This window comes from Scyliorhinus canicula, chromosome 2 (assembly GCF_902713615.1).
Source record: "Scyliorhinus canicula chromosome 2, sScyCan1.1, whole genome shotgun sequence".
Taxonomy (NCBI): Eukaryota; Metazoa; Chordata; class Chondrichthyes; order Carcharhiniformes; family Scyliorhinidae; genus Scyliorhinus; species Scyliorhinus canicula.
In genome coordinates, this window is record NC_052147.1 from 206,982,294 (window position 1) to 207,003,570 (window position 21,277).

General features: G+C 48.0%; 1 protein-coding gene across 1 annotated transcript in view; it reads left to right on the plus strand.

The window, feature by feature from the left end:
• col28a2a (collagen, type XXVIII, alpha 2a) overlaps positions 1 to 21,277 on the plus strand; it is a 193,380-nt gene that overhangs the window by 109,278 nt on the left and 62,825 nt on the right. Inside the window, exons 18-21 of the mRNA XM_038789427.1 lie at positions 5,384 to 5,452; positions 9,565 to 9,636; positions 19,333 to 19,401; positions 19,686 to 19,757. Coding sequence (XP_038645355.1) covers positions 5,384 to 5,452; positions 9,565 to 9,636; positions 19,333 to 19,401; positions 19,686 to 19,757 — 282 coding nt within the window. The remainder of the gene's footprint in view (positions 1 to 5,383; positions 5,453 to 9,564; positions 9,637 to 19,332; positions 19,402 to 19,685; positions 19,758 to 21,277) is intronic.

A 21,277-nucleotide genomic window follows, 5' to 3' on the forward strand; every position in this document is an offset into this window, starting at 1 on the left:
CCTTGCCTTCCATTGCCATCCCAGTGCTCAAATGCATAGGTAGCGGTGAACGGTAAGTTTGTTGGACTGGAAGAAGTGGAGTTCCCGTTATTAGTGAGATTCATATTAGAACCACTGCTTTGCTTTATTTATTTGAATAGTCCAGACTTTGGTATGTCAGGATCGATTTCAAAATTTTCAGATGACTCAAAGCTTGTAGGTATTGTTAACTTTGGCGAGGGCCATGGTAGACTTCAAGAGGACAGAGAGGGGCTGATTGAATGTGGAGGACAAAGAAGTGTGAAGTGATAGATTTTGATTGGAAGAACGATGGGAAGCAATTGAAAATAAATGACACAATTCTAAAGGTGGTGCAGGAGAAGAGGAACCTGGGTGTATATGTGTACAGGTCATTGAATGTAGCAAGGTAGGTTGAGAAAGTTTTTTTTTAAAGCATTTGGCCATCTGGGCTTTATAAATAGAGGCAAAAGTGTACAAAAACAAGGAAGTTATAATTAGCCTGCATAAAATGTTGAATCAGCCTCAGCCTGGCAAATTGTGTCTAATTCTGGCCACCGTTCTTTGGGAAGGATTTGGAGGCATTAGAAAGTGCAGAAAAGGTTTACGAGAATGGATCCAGGAACGAGGGCGTTCAATTACATACATAGATAGATTGGAGATGCTGGAGAAAAGTAGTTTGAAAGTAGAATTGGCAGAGGTGTTCAAAATCATGAGGTGTCTGGACAGAGTACATAGAACATACAGTGCAGAAGGAGGCTATTTGGTCCATCGGGTTTCATTTTCATTTCATTTCATTTTTCATTTCATTTCATTCGGTCCATCGAGTCTGCACCGACTCACTTAAGCCCTCACTTCCACCCTATCCCCCTGACCCAGTAACCCCCTCCCAACCTTTTTGGACACTAAGGGCAATTTAGCATGGCCAATCCACCTAACCTTGCACGTCTTTGGACTGTGGGAGGAAACCGGAGTGCCCGGAGGAAACCCACGCAGACACGGGTAGAACGTGTAGACTCCGTACCGACAGTGACCCAGCAGGGAATCGAACCAGGGACCCTGGTGCTGTGAAGCCACAGTGCTAACCACTATGCTACCATACTGCCCAGTAGATGGTAATTATTCTCATTGGCGGAAAGATTGAGGATCAGGGACACTTCATTAAAAGTGAATTGCAAAAGACCCAAAGGTGGCATGAGGGAAAACTTTTTTTTTTGTACAGCATGTGGTTAGAATCTGGAATGCCCCACCTGAGAGTGTGGTGAATGGAGATTCAATCGTGGCAGGGCTACGAGACAGAGGAACGGAAGTAAGGCCTCCTGTGCTGTGATTCCGTCATCTTTAACATGCACATTATTTTAGGATGAATCAATTTTCCTTCTAACGAGATAAGCAATTATTTTTAAAGATGCAAATAATTATTTTGCAACCGATAGATGTTAATATTTAATGTCAGCACACACTGCTTCAAAATCTATTTAAGCACTCTTCCCCTAAAATTCCGAAGAGAGCAGAAAGCCCAATTCCTCCCCATGGAGGAATCTCCAAAGGCCTCAGTAGAACCCGTGACAGGTGGCATGAATATCACAGAAGCAACATGGGCTCCACAACTGCCAAGTGAATGGAGATCAATCACAAAAGTATGAATTATTTTTTAAATGGTGCTTAGCTATCCTGGGAACTGAAGGCATTCTTACCTTTTTTTCCTTTGACCCCAAAACTGATCTCCAGTTTAGCCCCAACAGAATGGCTTTACCGCAAAACACCCCACAAAGCACACCACTCCTGGATTTTCTGGGTGCTCCCCTTCCCTGCGGGTTCCTTTAGTTAGGGGGTCCCTGTGGGGGTGGGGTCCCTCTAGTTGGGGAGTCACTGTGGGGGATCCTTTAATTAGGGGGTCACAGTGGGTGTTCTAAAGGGTCCAGGGGGCCTCTTCCTATTAAGGAGGTCCATCTAGGGGGTGCCTTGTGGGGTCTCCCATTTTAGGGGTCTCTGGGGTCCATGGGGGGGGGAGTCTGGAGTCTAGAATGGAGAGGCCTCCACTTAATGTCAAGTGGATTGAGGGGGAAGGCCACTACTGAAGTGCCCTTGCAGAACACAATATGCTAATTTAAATGACCCCCATCCCAGGGATTTAAGACTGTGGGCGAGATTCTCCATTTCGAAGACGGTGGGCGGAATCCTCCGTCTCGGGACGCCTGGATCACCTTCCATGATACGGTGGAAAATCGGGTATCGGGGGAAAATTGGGATTAATGCCAAGCACCGACCTGATCGCGATGCTCCGACTCCCCCACTGACAGCAGGGATGAGGTCCACGCTGCATGCCAGCAGGAGCAAGTAAATAAATGAAAATGGTTCCTAATAACCCATTTACATCTATTTAGCGAGCCAGAAAACCTGGGCTGGATTCTGCGACCAAGTCCACAGAATTCATCTGGTCTTACGACCAGAAATTCAGCGCCGCCCTTGCACCGATCCTCCGCCCGGGGGGGGGGGGGGGGGGGGGGTCCTAGCAGCCATGTATATGCATGGCGGCGGCTGCGCCGTGCAACATGGCGTGGCCGCGCGCGGACCGAGGCCTGCCAAAACCTGCCCCCCCCCGTAACCTCCTTGCCACCCCCGGGCCACCTCCCACCAGTCCCCCCAGCCCCCGTCGAAGCCCCCCCTGCCAGTGGAACGGCTCCCCCCCCTGACTGTGGTAGCGCTGGACACAGTCCGCGAGGTTCCCGAAAGTTGTTAGAACACGTGTCCCACGCTTTGGGGACCCGACCCATTGAGGGTGGAGCATCGGAGGGCCTCAGGTGATGTCTGTAATAGGGGGACCCCCAGCCTAAATGGAACCCTGGCTGGAAGCTAGACAGGAGTCCAGGTAGGGGCAGTGAGAGGAGTTACAGCTGTAAGGCTTACCTTGCAGCTCCACGTGTTCACTCCTGAAAGAAGAGCAGTTGTGATCTGTGTCTGGTTCCCACAAATCGATTATCTGTGAGCCCTTCATAGCTTTCTAGTAGTGGTCTGCGATTGGCAGCTTCTACAAACCATCTGCAGCTTCCATTCATTCCTCTCCCTTCACGGTTCAGTGGCCTATGTGGTGAAACCCCAATGTTTGTAAACATTGACCACATCAAAGAGAGGTAAGTGCAGTAAATAACATGCTGAGCTCACGTTTAGCTTGTGATTGATATGCACATAGTGCTTAGAGTGCACTTACTGCAAAACACCCCTCCCAAAGCACACCACCCCTGGAATTTCTGGGTGCTCCCCTTCCCTGCGGGTTCCTTTAGTTAGGGGGTCCCTGTGGGGGGGGGGGGGGGGTCCCCTCTAGTTGGGGAGTCACTGTGGGGGATCCTTTAATTAGGGGGTCACTGTGGGGTTCTAAGGGGTCCAGGGGGCCTCTTCCTATTACGGGGTTCCCTCTATTTAGGGGGTGGCTTGTGGGGTCTTCCATTTTAGGGGTCTCTGGGGGGCCATGGGCGGGGGAGAGGGGGGAGTCTGGTAGAGGAGCGGTGAGCAGGTCGTGCATTGTGGGGTGGGTGGCCCTAGGATGGACTTTGGGGGCAACTCCTTAAGGTGTTACCTCTTTGGCCCGCTGTGAGGTCCGCCACGTCAGGCCCACATTTAGCGAGACCTGTTGTGATTCCTACTCGTGTGCTTCCTGGCCCAGAGGACCGGAAAATGATAGAGGGCTGGAGGATAAGGTGCTGGACTCGCTATGTGGATGTAAAGACCCATTCACATCCTTCCGCTTGCACGCAGGCGCGAACCCCGATCCCACTGCCGGCAGGTGGTCGGAAAGGCGCCAACACCAATTTTTTGCTGGACCCTCAATTCTCTATCCCATCAAAAACGTCCCACAATGGAGAATTCACCCACTGTCGTTTTGCTCAGGACTAGGATCAGTTGTGGACTTGTAATGGTGGGTCAGGCCCCCCGAAGAACCATGGGATTCCGATACAATTCTGCCAGTGAGATTTTTCTGCTCCTTATTAATCCGAAATGCATAATTTCCTGTGATGTATGCTTCAGCTGTACACTACTTCAATGCACAGATTTCTCTGAAAATATATGTGCACTGTCCCTTGGGACTTACTCCTGTTGATTAAGACTATAACAGCAAAGTAAATTTTAAGAGTACCCAATTCTTTTTTTCCAATTAAGGGATAGTTTAGCATGCCCAATTCACCTACTTGCACATCTTTTTTGGGTCATGGGGGAGAGACCCACCAGATACTGGGAGAATGTGCAAACTCCACATGGACAGTGACCGGGGCCAGGGATTGAACTGGAGTACTCGGTGCTTGTAACAGCAAAGTAGATCACTGTTAACTGAATTTATGTACAATGTAGATACATTTACTTGTGAGTAATATCAAAGTTTGTTGAACTTGTTTCTAGTCAATTTTAGCCTGGAGCCTGTTAGTCTAATTGACAGTGCAATTACTCCTCATGATGTAAGTTTGGACCATAAGTATGCTGCGTCTGATCTAATTTTAGGTGAAGGTCAGTTCATGTGAATGTCGTTGTTCCTTGTGATGCAAAGGAGTTGTAAATGATGCTGGAACACAGCTACAGCAATTTTCTGCCTCGTTGATAAATAAATTACATTCCAAGAGGATATGTGCTTCTTCCTTGCTCTTAGTATGTCACATCTGTGGATTTGGGCATTCCCAGTGGTATTCCTGGGCTTCATCTCAAACTCACCCAAAGTGACCCAGTAGGCTCAGTGACACTTTTAGCTGCTGAGAGCGACTGTGGGTCTCATTCCGGACCTAACGTGGTCCTGAAATTGGAAAGGCCGTCGATGCTGGAAAGATTAATTGTTGCTGTTTTAGGACCGTTAAAGGGTCCAATAAAATATACGAAAACTTTAGAGATTCAGGCTTCCACCTTTTGGAGTGATGTGGTGGTGCTGTGAGATACACTGTTTTCATAAGGTCAGCACCTCTGTTCTGCTGCTAGAGGCAAGGGTTGCCCACCTCGATTATTTTAATGGATTCTATCTCCTGGATTGGGGACAGGGTCACAGGCATGTGAAAGTGCCAGACAGGGGTCTGGTCCTACCATGTTCTTGCAGCTCCTCTGGCTGCATTGACTTCACAGCCTTGATGTTGATAATACTTCCCCTTTTAGCTTCTGTAAGCGTTTAGATCGTTGGCAGCTTTTGCACTTTCCACGACCACTCCTTCCCCCAGCCACATGCCCAAAAGCTAGCGACTGAGACCACCACAAAAGCACATCAGGACCCCTCTTTCAGAAAATCAGGTTAATTAATTTGGGAATTTAGTTTTATTTATATATTTGTAGCATCACTTTGTGCTCAATTTATTTGAATAAGGCACGGATTTCCATTAGGTTTGAACTTAATTACGGGAACTTATTCCTATAGGGTGATCAAGGATTGCCTGGAGAAGTTGGAGCTCCAGGAGATAGAGGGATTGGCGAACCAGGACCAAAGGTATGTGGCTGAAAAACAAATTGGAACAAAATGAGTGCAGTCATGAATAGGTATTGGATGTTTGAATGAAGGATATGGTTGTAACCCCATTGAGACCCACAGGTTGACCTGACTGATCTCCCCATGGGGCTCATGCAATACGAATGTCCCCATTGAGAGGCGGAGGCCTAACAGCGGGGCTCTTTAATTCCACAGATAAAAGCCGGCCCAGAACGGAACCGGCTGGGTCTAATTGTACTAATTGTACTCCCCACTGTTTTTTGGCTTTACTTAGGAACAAAGTATTCTGCTGCAAATCTTTTTGGGACTTCTCGTGATTACAATAGATAATTAGGGCAGGATTCTCCGATTGTTGACGGCGAAATCGCATTCAGTTGTTGGGCGGAGAATCCCTTTCCACGCCAAAATCTGGGGTAGCGACTGTCTTCGGATGCTTCGCCCCCTCCAAAATGGCGTCATTGGTATGTACGGTGCATGCCGTTGGACAGCCTCAGGACAACACCTGAAGGCCCTCCCCCGATGGGCTGACTTCCTGACGGCGTGGTTCACTTGTGGTCTGAGGTTTCGTCAACCTCGTGGGACGACTGCGGACTGTGTCCAGCGCTGCCACAGTCGGGGGGGGGGGGCGTTCCGCTGGCCAGGGGGCTTCAGCATGGGCTGGGGGGTGGCGAGGGCTGTATCTGTCGGGAACGCCGGGGGTTTTACGTGGCACGGCTACTTAGCCCCCCACTTGGGGGCGGCACCAACATTTCCGGCGTAACACTAGACACATGCTCCGGACATAGCCTCAGAATCAGAGAATCCAGCCCATAATATCTGTACAAAATATAGGTGTAGTGAATTGGCCATTAACTCTCTATTTCAATCATGTGATTCATTACAATGTACCACTATTGACAACTATGCACTCAAAGGATTAAAATATCTGCCTTTGCTAACTTAAACAAAAACATTGACGTGATTGCTTTTCACTTTCTTTATTTTTGCTAATCATTAACATGGTGAATTTCAGCCAATTAGGTTATTGTGCACTTTGGCAGTGCACAATTGGGGCTGGATTTCGGAGGGCACCTGGCTTAAAAAGTTTGGAGAGGAAGCCCGCCCACAATCCCGCTGGCTGTCTTGCAGCAATTTATCACTGGGAGCAATGTTAATTCCTTTAAGGCAGGACTCATGCCCTTCTTTGGGAGGGGGCCCTACCTTATGGAGTTGCAAGCCAAATCCAATTGGCAGGCAGCTCCGTACTCCCATAGGAGCGGTGGCAACGTCTAGGACTACAGGCAGTCCCACCACCCTGAGGAGCCCAGATTAGTAAAGGATCGTGAGGAGGAGGGTGGGGGATTGAGTTTAAGAGGCTGGGGTGGGGGGAATAAACTTTGTTAGGGGTACCTCCAATCGGCCCAGTGGGCTCGCAATGGAGGTCTTTCCCATCCTTGCCTGTCCCTAGCTTGTACAGCTAATGAACAAACTGGATAGAACATAGAACATACAGTGCAGAAGGAGGCCATTCGGCCCATCAAGTCTGCACCGACCCACTTAAGCCCTCACTTCCACCCTGTCCCCGTAACCCAGTAACCCCACCTAACCTTTTTGGACACTAAGAGCCAATCCACCTAATCTGCACGTCTTTGGACTGTGGGATGAAACCGGAGCGCCCGGAGGAAACCCATGCAGACACGGGGAGAACGTGCAAACTCCGCGCAGACAGTGACCCAGCGGGAATCGAACCTGGGACCCTGGCACTATGAAGCCACAGTGCTATCCACTTGTGCTACCGTGCTGCCCACATTGGGCTGCTCACATGGCGTGGCCTCTGCCTACCGCAGGTAAAAAACAGGCAGGGGTAGGAAATGGCCCTTAAGTAGCCATTGATTGGCCAATTAAGAGCCTCAATAGGGCAATGGTCAGGAAGGCTGTCCAGTGCCTCCCCACTCCCCCATAAAATTTCAGATCGGCTGGGTAGGCCGTGGGAAGGCCATCTGCTGGATTTTGCACGCTCCCTGACTTTAAACCCACCAGTGGGCAACCTTAAAATCCAGGGCGGGATTCCCTTGTCGGCGACGCCAAAATCATGTTCGGCGAGCAGCCGGAGAATCAAAGTTTGCGTCAAAATAGGGGCGGCACCGTTTACGTGATGCCCTGCCCCCTCCAAAGCAGCGTATTCTAGGAGTGCGCCACACACTGTATCGATGGCCTCAGGACGTTGCCTGAGGGCCCCCCCCCCCCCCCCCCCCCCCCCCACCGATGCTCCTCCCCTGAACAGGCGAGTTCCCGATGGCATGGGTCTCTCATGGTATTACATATCGGGAACTCGCCATGGTCGGGGGAGGGCCGATCCGTGGGCAGGAGGGACATTGACAGGGGCTGGGGGCACTGCATTGGGGGGGGGGGGGGGGGGTCCGGAGGTTACAAGCCCAGCTAAGGGGGCGGACACTATTTGGCAGGCCCGATCCACGCGCGGCCAATGCCATGTTGCACAGGGCAGCTGCTGCAGGCCGCCGCCGTGCTCATGCGCGGTCACGCCCCGGCAATTCTCCGGCCGTATCGGCAGCTAAAGCTGGGAGTTCTACACTGTCTGCATGCTCGCCCCTCACCAAACGGAGGATCGGTGGCCGTTTTGTACCGAATTTCCAGTCGTAAAACGCCACCGTTCCCATGCCGGCGTCAGGACATAGCCTGAAAATCGGAGAATCCAGCAGCCAGTCTTCCAACTCTGCATTAGCTTTTGCTTTTACACATTGTTCCATCTATTGGCCATTTAAAGGGACTGCACCTGTGGGACAAATATTTCTTCAGTACGCTTTCACATTTATAATGTTTTAGTTACATCCTACATAAATTATTTTGAAAGTAATACCAAAAATACTTTTTCATTGTATATTTACAAGGACTACATTAATCTATTGATTTTTGGCTATTTCAATAAATGCATATTTTCAGTTATGTATCAGCTTACAAATGACCACCTGTAAATTTCTGCACGGTTAGCTATATAATTGAGATGGGAGCTCACCATCTGAAATTTGCACTTCTATTATTTATTTTATACCCAAATCACAGGAAAGAGGTTGAATTTCTCCCCTGAGAAGTATTGCAAAATGTAGAGTTTAGACTTTGCCTCTCACGTAGGGCTCATTTTAGTTGAGCCCACCAGAGCAGTCATGATGACTGGGGGTGTTGGCGAGAATTGGATGGGAGGTCACACATCAGATTCCTAGCGTCAGGAAAACTGACCCCAATTAATTTGGGCAGGGCAGGGGCTGTGCGGTTGGGTCCATCGGTCAGGGACTGATGTAGGACCATTAAATCCCACCCATAGTTCTACAGCTCTTTGCTTTTCTTCTCCTTTTCATTTTACTTCTAGTTTTCTCTGGTCTGGCAATGTCATTTAATTCATTTGTGATATGTGGGTAGAGTGTTGAACCAATTAGATGTAGATGACTCCAGGCTTAAATTTACTCTCCCTAAAAATCAAATCAATATTTGGACATACTTATCTGTTGCACTTCCCCGCCCCCCCCCCCCCCCCGCCCCCCCCCCCGCCCCCACATACATACACACACACACACACACACACACACAACCGTTACCATGGCTTCTTGTCATCAATATTTCTTTGCCCAGTGGTCTCCCCACCACCCTATGACAACTGGAACAATAAAAGGTGAGCTAGAATGACCTCTGTGTTCTTTAGTCTAGCAGTTCCGATATTCTGTACTCATATTTTCACTTCCACTGGGAAATAAGAATACTGGCCTGAAATGGTCTTGTACGCTTTAAAATTGAACACCAGTAAAAACTAGGAAATAAGAGTACTAGTCCGAACTGTTACCTGGTGCCACTTACTCCCTATTGGGGAAGCACCAAATACACAAACCACAGTTAGATGGTTTTCAATGGTTTCTGACAGCCAGAAGATGTGATGCTAGTGCTATTAATGCTTCATATGAGACATGCCCAAAGCTACAGTAAGTTATGTTGACTGGCTGACCTCACTTTATCCACCAAAGTCGACCAGTTTTGTCTTGATACATGTAGCACCTGCTGACAGGTCTATGGGCCCAATGTGTTCCGATTTTCTCCATGAAGGTGTTAACTTTTGTGTTTATCAGGGTGAACCCGGCTCCTCAGGACTGGCAGGTCTCCCCGGTCTCCCAGGAGAAGATGGTGCTCCGGGACAAAAGGTAGTTAATTCTTAGTCTGCACAATTTTTACTTAAAATGGTTTCTGATGAGTTCTAAAATGATAGTCAGACTTATGACTGTGTAAAAACTAAATACAGTAACAATGTAGAAGTTTAAAAGAAGCTCTCTATGAAAAAAGAAAATGAAAATCGCGTATTGTCACGAGTAAGCTTCAATGAAGCTACTGTGAAAAGCCCCTAGTCACCATATTACGGCACCTGTTTGGGGAGGCTGGTACGGGAATTGAACCGTGCTGCTGGCCTGCCTTGGTCTGCTTTAAAAGCCAGCAATTTAGCCCAGTGTGCTAAACCAGCCCCTAGTGTGAAACCTGATACAGGTGCAAATCAGTATGAACTAAAATTTTTATTCTTTCCCTAACTTCTACAAGTCTTGGTCACAGGAAGGGTATAATCATTGTGGGATGAAACCTAGGAAACCAAGTATGCTGTATTTTACAGGATCATCCTGTAATTTCATCTTTTGCTTTGCGTTCATTGACTTCCAGGAATACCATTTGTGTTGTATTTCTCAAGCAATGATTGGGAAAGATTGTCTGGTCAATTAATGACTCTTTGGGTGGTGGGGAGGGGTAGGGGTTAAAAAGGGGAATGGTATGGGAGCTTTCTTTCAGATTGAGGTGGTTTCACAAAGATATGTTTGGATATATCTGTCTCTGAGTTAACAATCTGACCTCTGGTCAAGCAGACCCACATTATTCCAAGGTAGTGATAATGACTGGCCAGCCAGCCTGCTCATTCAGGAAAGCTAGTGAGGTAGACTTGTCTCTGTGGGGTGGGGTGAGATTTCATTTGCTCGTTTCCAGATAACTTTGGTTGCCATAACTAGTAAGGTGATCTTAGCTGGACAGTACCATAAATTTCAGTGCATAAGTCGACCATAGAAGACAATATAATTTTTCAGGCCTCAAAAATCTAATTTTGCATTTATTCATCATAGAAGTCAACCCTCCTTTTTCATCCACAGCATGCTATACTTGCATTAGAAGATAGTCTCAATATTTCACGACACATAAATCCAAGTTTTACTTACTGCTACTTTCCAATGTGGTGCAAGGCATCAAGCAGGGGAAATGGACTGTTTTGTAAGCTGGGCTGAGGTTTAGCTCAGTGGGCTAGACAACTGGTTTGTGATGCAGAATAAGGCCAGCAGTGTGGGTTCAATTGCCTCCCTGGCCTTCATGCAGGCCCTGCCTTCTCAACTTTGCCCCTGCCTGATGTGGTGATCCTTGGGTTAAACCACCACCAGTCAGCTCTCCCCCTCAAAGGGGAAAGCAGCCTGTGGTCATCTGGGACTATGGCAACTTTACCTTTACTTGTGAAGATGTGTAGGAGTTTAAGACATGTCCATTCTTTGCATTGGGTGCTGATGATATTTCAAAATCGCAGACGTGGACACCTAGAAAACCTTGCAGGGCCCCATTGTGACACATGGGGCTGGATTCTTCCGCCCCGCCCACTGCAAGATCGCCACAGGCGGGGCGCAGACCATGTAAAGCTCCATTGACCTCAGGCAGGAATGTTCGGTCGCCGGGCCCACCCATGACATGACCTGGCTTTGACTGGTTTCAGGTAGGTGGATGGTCACCAATCAGGGGTAAGCGGGGTGTGTTTCACCCCTAGACAGAGAATTCTCACTCTCTGAGTGTCAGGCTCTGACTGCAATCTGGCATGCAGCTCTCCGGTTGCACTGCTGGGCTTTTAGTCCAGATTTTGAGGCACAGGGTGGGGGAATGAATGGGTGGGTTTCATCAAAACTCTGGCGCGGCAGGGTCTGATAGAGCTGGCAAGGCCGGCTCCACAGAAATTGGGGGTACACAGAGATTAAATGGCATGCACCCCATCCCACAAGGACACAGAAGACCCACCTCACAAGCAAGCCCGCCCCCGCTCTGCCCGACCACAGCACAAGCAATGGGGCTCTCCAACCCCCGCCAAATACCAGCATCAGAGCCTACGTTCACCCCTTGCCCCACCCCCATCATATGCATCCAGGCTCTCCCCTTCCCCACCCACGCTTCCCAGGCATTGGGGCCCTCCCCTCCATCCCCCACCACCCCAGACTCAGGGGCACACTCCCCAAACTCCACCCCCCTATCCCCAATCACCACCGCAGTCTCAGGTGTATTCTTCTCAATCTCCCCCCTCTTTTACCATCTCCACACCACCGCAGTCTCAGGGGCACTCTTTCCCTCTCTTCAGCCCCCTCTCCCTCTCCACCACCAACACTGCAGTCTCGGGGGCAATCTCCTCCCTTACATGCATCAGCCCCCTCCCCCCAACACACATAGGGGGAATTCCTCTCGTGGGGTTACCCAGAGGACCCACCTTTGGCACTGCCACCTGGCACAGGTTGGCACTGCCCAGGAATGTCCCTCTCCCACGGGCGGCTATCCTTGCCTTGATGCCCCAGTAGGATCCCCTCAACTGATTCCCGTCTTCACAAACCTGCTGTGAACCTTGCCAATGTGATGTCACGTCGACAGGTTCCAATAGTCTGTGAGGAGGGATAATGTGGAGGGGCAGACCATCAAACAGATGTTCATGAATTTAAAAGTATTTAAAGGAAAGGGCTGGAACTCTTTACGTCATCGGCGAAAGGCAGGGAAAATCAGGAAATGCGATCTCACCAGTGAGAATCGCGTGTCCCACACTGGAATCTAATTTTCAAGATGCCAGTCGTGTGCTTCACCAAAGTCCGCGTTGCCTTCCTATTACCAACATTGCAGCCTCCATGGACCCTGGAAGATGTCAGGGTTCTGAGACCTGCTGAGGATGTAGGAGTTGTGGATGCTTGAGGGGTATGTGCGCAGACCTGCATGATACGTTTGTTGTGGTCACAGACTAGCTGAACATGAAGCGAGTATAAGTCCTTGTGATTCACATAGAGGACTGATTGTTGTCACAGAGATGAAAGCACCATGTGGGTGCATTCGATGGCACCCTGCACCTGTGGAAAACCAGAAATCTCCCTAAATCCCAGTTCTCTTTCTTCCAGGCTTGTCTGATCCCGGTTGCAATGCACTATGTTCTGTGCTTTCGCAAAGAAATTTGGGGGGAAAATGCTGGCATCTGGGACCCATGCAGCTAAAGGCATGGCCACCAATGTTGGGGAAATTTTAAAATCAAAAATGCTCAAGAAAGCAGAATTTAAGGAGGCCAAATAACTTTGGGGTGGAGGAGGGGGAGGAAGAGTTGAAGGGCTGGAGCAAGCTTACAGAGATGGGTATGAATGTGGCCATGAAGGGGTTTGAAAAACGAGAACTTTAAAAATCAGGACATTGCTTAACTGGAGCCAGTGTTGATCAGCTAGCACTGGGGTGATGGGTGAATGGAACATTGTGCACGTTAGGAGATGGATAGGAAAGTTTTGGGTGAGCGACAGTAGTTGGTCGCCATGTAGACAGCGATGACACGCACAGATTGCAGCCTCTGAAGGGTTAAGGGTGGGCAGATCATGCTATGCAAAGTGCATAGATCAGCAACTTCAAGAGGGCATGAGAAAACAGAAACATGCTACATTTTTGTCAAATAGTCAGCTCTACATTCCTAACCCACTCGATCAGCTGCTGTAAGAGATACCACAGAAAAGCTATTCTTATCTAAGACACACCTGGGGAAACTGCAAGTGGCCAGGAATCTGCAGCAGTAGCTGTCTGCTCAGCCTGTGCATGTTGTACATTATACTCTTGACAAGGGTAGAAAGTACTATCGTGCTTTGCATTAATCTTTATCATTTTGTAGTGTGCGCTTAGTTCGCTACTATATTACAGCCAAAAAACATAAAACATTGACAAAATACGTTTAAAACAACACATCAGTCAGCATCTAAGAGAAAAATAAGTGGCTGCTCATCCGAATCACCTTGCATTACTCTGCAAAATAGTATTATTCAGACCGGATTCAAGTGAGAGCTGGGCCTATTTCTGGCTGCAGCAGAGATTATGTTGCACAAAAAGTAAATGGTGTATAGCAGTATCAGGGTAGAGTGATTCTTGACTGGCTTAGATCACATGGGTTAGAGGTGGGGGTGAATGGAGAGGAATTTTTGAGATCTTTTTCTCAAATTAACTATTTTAAATATTAAAGGAAGGCACACTATTACACATGTCTTTCATAATAGATTGTGTGTTCAGGAAAACCTGACCCTTTAAGAATCTTAATTAGTGGTTGTGGTGATATGATTTGCATAGCTGTCTGCCATTGGTGCAGAACACCGGCTTACCATTGGCCCTGGTCGGTCATGTGCATCTCGACCGATTGGTTGAGACCAGTCATGTGACAGCTCTCCGATTGGTCGAGAGGCTGAGTTAACCACGCCTCCTTACCGAGGTATAAATAGTCGAAGTGCCCGGCGGTCATCCATTTTATTGTAGACAACCGCAGGGCTAAGTTCTAGCTTATTAAAGTCTAACTTTTGTATAGCAACTCGTCTCTCGTGCAATTGGTGGCTCATCAGTGGTCCTTAAAAGTTTTTTTTAATGCTTATAGGAGTGCTCCTTCTGGTTTCCATGTTAAAACAAGCCCCTACTCATCACTGTTGTAACAGCCTCTGATCACTGCCTCACTCTCTCACAGATTGTATGCTCACCTCCTCCCCGTCAATCACTGCCTTACCTCCACCTCACCCCCGATCACTGTCTTGCACCGTCCCGATCTAGCCTCGCCTGCTCCCACCATTGCCACACCAGCCCTCATGATTGCTGCCTCACTCCCTCAATTGCAGCCTTGCCTCTTTTACTAATCACCACCTCACTTCAACCACCCCACCCACACTTATTCAATCGTTATCTTTCATTTCCCACCACCCCTTTACCCCCAAAAACCAGAGGTCCACCATGGTATTTATGGAGTTCACTGGATCAGGAGTGTTTCTCCTGACTCCATAACTTTGGGTCCCTGTATGCCCACTCTCACCAGTCAGTATACATTCTATGCTAAACCCAGATCCAAGAGATGATACTGCTGCCACTGGTCCTCTGTCGAGCAGTATCTCGCCCCTCCCTCCATGACTTTCTCCACAGGACCTCCAGGGAGCCATCGCAGGAGCCACCCTGTATTATATCACAGCCAAGATAATTGCTTCCATGCTGTTTGAATGAAGTACAAAAGCAGGGAAAGCCTTTAAAGGGTGTTTCATGTCAAAAGCCATATCCAGCATTCCCAACCTGGCTGCCCTATTGCGGAGATAGGCATCTCCTACTCCTCTGCAATTTTCATGGAGTCAAACCACGTTTTTAAAGAGCCGTAGTTCTTGACTGTGTTCACAGCTCCTCAGATGAGTTGTGAACCCTAGTCTGCATGAGGGGATCTTTTTAAAAGGTTCGGAACTAGTTCATATGGTCCTCCTCATGCCCCCTATGCCAAGCTCTGCCCTTCCATCCACTTGACGTGGCATCTCAAAGCCATTTCACTACAATCTAATAAAAATTTCAATAATTCAGAATCTTTAAAGTATCAATAACAAAAACCACAAGCCCCTGAAGTTATTTACCTAGTGTAAACAAACATTGTGAAATTGGCACCAGAGATCGTAGAGCATGAGCTGTTGACCAAACAATGTTTTCTCTGGGGTGCAGGTGTTTCAGTACTCTAATGGTTGTATCTACTGTCATCCTTTATCTCATTATGTATTGAGGTGGCATGAATCGGATGTGGGAACTGTTTGGAGGGCGGGGTGGTTTGAGTGTGGAGGGCGAGAGAGCCTTTAGGCGGAATCTTCCTAAAAATAGAATAAATGAGAATTTTGGAGCGAAAACCGGTATGAATCTCCCAGCCTCGTCGGCACGATCCAGACTGCAAATGTTAGGCACTTTGGAAAAGAAAAATTCCCCATGTGAAAAATGCCGCGCCTATGACGCAAATCATCTGACTCACCCACCCCAGGGGTCAGCTGAACAGTTCTATCAAGGGGCTTTACATTTAAGCGGGTCCACAGCACTTGCTCATAGTCAAGCCAGGAGGAGGGCAGCCAAGAAATTTGCTCCACACTTCAAAGAGGAAGTACTTGCAAGTCTGCTGGATGCCGTGAAGGAAAGAAGAGCAACTACCAACCTGCAAGTGGGCAGGAGACCCTCTAACATGGTCACCAACCCCGCTTGGAAGACGGTGGCCGTGCTGGTGAGTGCCAGTACCCTCCACAAGAAGACAGGGGTCCAGTGCAGGAAGAAGATGAATGACCACCTCCGTGCAGCCAGAGTAAGTGCTTCTCGTCTTCTCTCCCTCTCAGACTCTCCTCATCCATGCGGCATTCACCCTGCATGCTGCCACCTCGCTGGGTCTCACCATCTGACCTCCCAACACTTCTTTTTCTCCCCTGAGACTCCTCTCTTTACAATTCATCCCTGCTCATGCACAACGCTCATACATGCCAGGCATCATTTCCCTCTGACCTGGCATGCGGCCTTTTCACAACATCTCTACGTGTCTCCCTGCAGCATAAACTGGCTCATAGCCGTTGCAATGACATGGCATAGCTGTGCATCCTTCCATCTTTGGAGGAGAGAACCCTTGAGCTTATAGAAGAGGAACAGGAGAGGGCCAGTGTGGAGAGCAAGATGGGCGGGAAAGTGAAAAGTGAGGAACCTTTACACTTTCATCCCATATTCCCAAACTGAGCTTGGTCTCTCCCAGAACTTTCCTTGTCATGCACGAATACCATGTCTCTTTCCTTTCAGCATAATCACTCAAGCAGCCTGGCCCATTCACCTGTACGGATCCTGTGCCAGGCGATGAGCAGATCTCGAATGAGATGTTGGCAGAAGACATCAAAGAAGCTTCAGAGCTGTCACCCGCACTAGTGCAGAAACACACATCGGTGGGCATTCTTAGCAGGCAGCATCTGGGTTACCATCTGGTGAGCACCAAAGTTCTGCTGATTCAATCAGGTGGAGGCAGGAATGTCCCAGGGATCGAACAGTCGAGGTCTGCTGGATCCCAGGTCTCAGCTGTGCCCCAGCCAGGTGTCGTACCTCCATCGCCATTCATCTCTCAACTGCTGGTGAGAGACCCAGTCCAACACTGCAAGGATGGTGACCGCAGCGGGGAGCCTGGGGCTTGACATCTGATCCATGGTGAGAGGTGTCCAGAAAATGGCTCAGTCCATGAGCTTCAAGGTTCAGGCCATGGATTTGATCGTTCAGGGCATCAGGCGCATGGTGCTGACATTGGTGGATGTCATGATATGCAAACATGCAATCAATGAACACTCAGAATATGACACAACCAATGGGCAGTCAGGACACTCTGAGGTGGCATCACCACAAGGGGGCATGACATAAACACTATGAAAAGGATGAGGCACTCACACCCTGCTTCTTTCGACAGACAGACATCGAGAGAGTTAGGGTTGATCAGCAGCATCACACCCCAGCACGTGGCTTAGAGCAAGCTGGTACAGTTAGACTGAGTTACTACAGTTAGATTAGCAGAGAGCTGAACTCATTTGAGAACTGTGTTAATAGTTCAATAAACACATTGAACTCATTTCAGAGTCTGGAGCATCCTTTAGTTAAGACTGCATCAAGTAGCAGCCTGTGTTATCCGAAGCAACATAACACAACAGTGGGCATCCACCAGTGCCAGCACCAGAGGATGGCGCGCTTTTTACTCTCTGCTTTCTGATTTCCAACTCTTTTTTATTTACTCCTAAATAACATTTCAATTAAGTCTTTAAGCTCTTAACTTGCTCTCTCATTTTCCTCCACAACAGCTCTGTCCAATAGTTGTCCACCTTGTGGAACACTGCGGGCCTGCATCCTGTCAGATTGCAAACAGCAGGAGATCACACAAAAAGCACTTGTCAGAGTGCAGCAGGCTCTCCTTAACTACACATGGAAGAGCAGACAGGGCTGCAGCTCTCGGCTTGTCTTATAGCGAGCAAGTAATACGCCATTTAAACACCGTGCACTCCCAGTGGCAGATAAGGACTGGATTGACATTGTAGGCAGGGTTTTCTGCCATTGAGAAATGCTGCGTTAGCAACTGATGGGAACATCGCGATTCTTAGCTCCTCGACCCTTCTGACACCCGCCCACAACCCCCTGCTGGGTTGCAACCCACACTTTGCAAATCTTGCTCCAAAAAACCCATTCCCTAAGTCTGCAGGGGATCCTCTAACTGAAACCTCATCCCCTCCCCCCTAGACTGCAGGATCCTCTAACCAACCCCCCAGACTGCAGGGGATCCTCTAACCGCCCCCACCATCTTCTCAAGACTACATCAGGAGAGATGATTGATTCGTGTTCTGATTATCGCTCTGAGATGACTCATGCAATAGGGAGTCTGCGAGCTGGTATCAGACAGATGGAGTCAGACAAAGCCGTATGTCTGAGGAGCATCACGGATCATTCCTCACTGCAAGTTATCAACACCCTCCTATATCAAATGGGCAGCTGGCACTCGTGGGCTCCCTGTCACGAGCTCACTGAGTTGTAACTTATCACACCGCCCACCCCCTGGGCATATACGAGAGTCCATGTCCTGAAGGGGCACCCAAGTATCTACTCTAATCATTGCCTTCCAGGAACCGTGCTGTAATGAGGGCGTCTCTAGCCCTCCTGCCCAAGTGCACCCTCACCCTACTTCTGCAGGCTCCTCCTTGGCACCCTCCTCGACTTCCCCTTCATCTGAGGAGATGTGTCGCTCCTCCAAATCCTCTTCTGAGAGCTCCTCACCTCGCTGCAGAGCCAGGTTGTGGAGGATACAGAACACCACTACAATGCGGGAGACCATCTAGGAGCTATCCTGCAGGGCTCCACCGAGCCTGTCTTAGCAGCGGAAATGCATCTTGAGGAGTCTGCTGCTCTGCTCAGTCGCTGTGCCACGTTATAGCGGGACTCTGCGGCTGTCTATGGCCTCTGCACTGGTGTCATCAACCACGCCCTGTCTTGTCCCTGAGGAACCTTCCCTGTTGCCGGTGATAATTCATCCTGGGTCACCTGGTCTTGGTCAAGGTGAATGGGGTAATGTCAGAGTTCATTTTACCCTTGCAAAACATTGGGAAGACGTTTATGACCCCTCCTGTCAGCGGGATCTTCAGACGCACTGAGGTCAATGCAATTTTGAACAACTCGCTGCATTTTCCAGACCCGCCACTACTGTGAAGGAGCCATAAAATTCTACTCCATAGTATTTGTGGGAGAGACGGTGACATAGTGGTATTGTCACTGGATTAGTAATCTAGAGACTCAGGGTAATGTTCTCGGGACCTGTGTTTGAATCCCACCATGGAAGATGGTAAAATTTGAATTTAAGTTTTAAAAAATGTGGAACTAAAAATTTTAAATGACCATCAATTGTTATTTGGTTCACGAATACCCTTTCGGGAAGGAAATCCATCAGGATCGTGGGTGGGTTTCTCCCCCGCAACATTTTCGAGGATGAGTGGAAACCCCAAGGCTCCATAAAACCCAGTTCAATCAGTCTGAGAGACGGATAGACAGATAAAGATATTGTGATTTTGTGTACTAAAGTCCATACACTAGCATTTCAACTGTACACATGTATAGTGGTGTTTAATTTGGATAATATGGTCTGGTAATCTGAATTGTTCCTTCCATTTTCGAGAACAGACAGCTGACATCCAAATATTATTTGAACAATCAGCAGTGCTCCCTCAGAAATAAATGATCTTGAAAAAATGTTCACCATTCAGACGTTTCTTTTATTACCATCATAGGGTGAATCAGGATTTTCAGGTCCTCGAGGGGCTGAAGGTGCCCCAGGCATTGGAATTCAAGGAGAGAAGGTAAAAATCCTTTCATCTTAAACATGGGTGACGTGGCATTTGAACTGAGATATGGGGATAATCTTCACCATTCAGGTGGCAATCTGGCAGGCTGACGCAACCTGTCCGCCCCTTATAGAATCGGCAGGATTTACATTTCTGTTGGCTCTAGAAAAAGCAGACGGTCGGTTCGAGCTAGATCACCACCAAGGTGGTGATGGTAAACATTTGTTCATGGCTCAGTAACACAAAAGAAAAACGCTGTGGCCCATTCTCAACAATGTTTGTCTTTTTGTTTTCTGTAGGGCGATGTAGGTCAGAGAGGACTGCGAGGTTTGGTTGGTCCACCTGGAATAACAGGACCAATGGGACCGAAGGCAAGTTCACTTCTGTACTGATTGTAGGACACATCAGCATTTTTTGAATTTCACTGAGCTTTGCCTTTGGGGAGCTTTTGATGTTTTTGTGTACACTCTTTTCAAAATGCAGAAATTTTCATGCTGGATTAAATCTACATTGTTACCTTCCATTTATACAATGGCTTTTAAAATAACAAATGTCCCCAGCTCCTTACAACCGGGAAATAAATGTGAAACCAAATACTGACTCAGCAATGAGATCTTGGCCTAGATAGCTAAACCGAAAAGACAATTTGAGAAAGAGATGGCGTGGTGGAGTGATTTAGGAAGAAAGTTCCAGAAAGTAAAGCAGAGGCAGCTGATATCATTGCCATTGACGGGTGGATAAAGCTGGGTGAGGCACAGAAATCCGTTGTCAGAGAAATTAGAATATGCACAAGGGAGCAGACGGCTGGTGAATATTATGGAGTTAATTAGGCAAAAACACCAAGAGGCTTAAAGGCAAAGGTGAAGATTTTTGATTGAATGCGTTTGGGGAAGAAGCCATTATCTGTCAGAGGGGCCAGTATATTGGATACAGTCCGACAGCATGCCGGTGATTAGTGAGGCGAAAGTAGTGATGAAGAGGGAGACTGGGCGTTATCATCTATTAAAGGATTATGTGAAAAGATGATCTATTGGCATGTCAAAATGCTGTGATCATACTATTTTATCCATATTAAAATATAGAACGTAAATCATTACATTCATGAAAGATCAGCAGATGCAAGCATGTGTCAGCAATTTGATGTTGATACTAAAATGTGGAAAAATGACCAGATCTACAGTTTCTACTGTTGGGCAGAAATGAACATAACCACCCATTGGAAATGTCATTCCTCTGATGGAGGATGACAGCAGGTATTCTTGTAGCCAACAACAATACACTACAACTGTCTCATGTTGAACCATAATCCAATTGAAAGCTCTTTCATCAAGGAAATGAAACACAATTTAAACGGATTACACATTAAGATTGAAGCAGTCCATGTCCAAATGCAGCAAGACCTGGACAATATCCAGGCTTGGGCTGCACAAGTGCTAGATAATGACCTTCTCCAACAAGAGACAATCTAACCATCTCCCCTTGACATTCAATGGCATTACCATTGCTGATTTCCCCCACCATTAACATCCTGGAGGTTACCATTGACCAGACACTGAACTGGATCAGCCATATAAATACTGTGGCTACAAGAGCCAGTCAGATTCTGTGAATTCTCCAGCAAGTATCTCACCGCATGACTCCCCAAAGCCGGTCCACCATCTACGAGGCACAAGTCAGAATTGTGATGGACGACCCTCCACTTGCCTGGATGAGTGCAGCTCTAACAACACTCAAGAAGCTCGATGTCATCCAGGACAAAGCAACCCACTTGATTGGCACCCCATCCACCTCTTTCAACATTCACATTCTCCACCAGGGATGCACAGTGGCAGCAGTGTGCCCCTGCTACAAGATGCACTACAGTAATTCCCCAAGGTTCCTTCAAATGCAC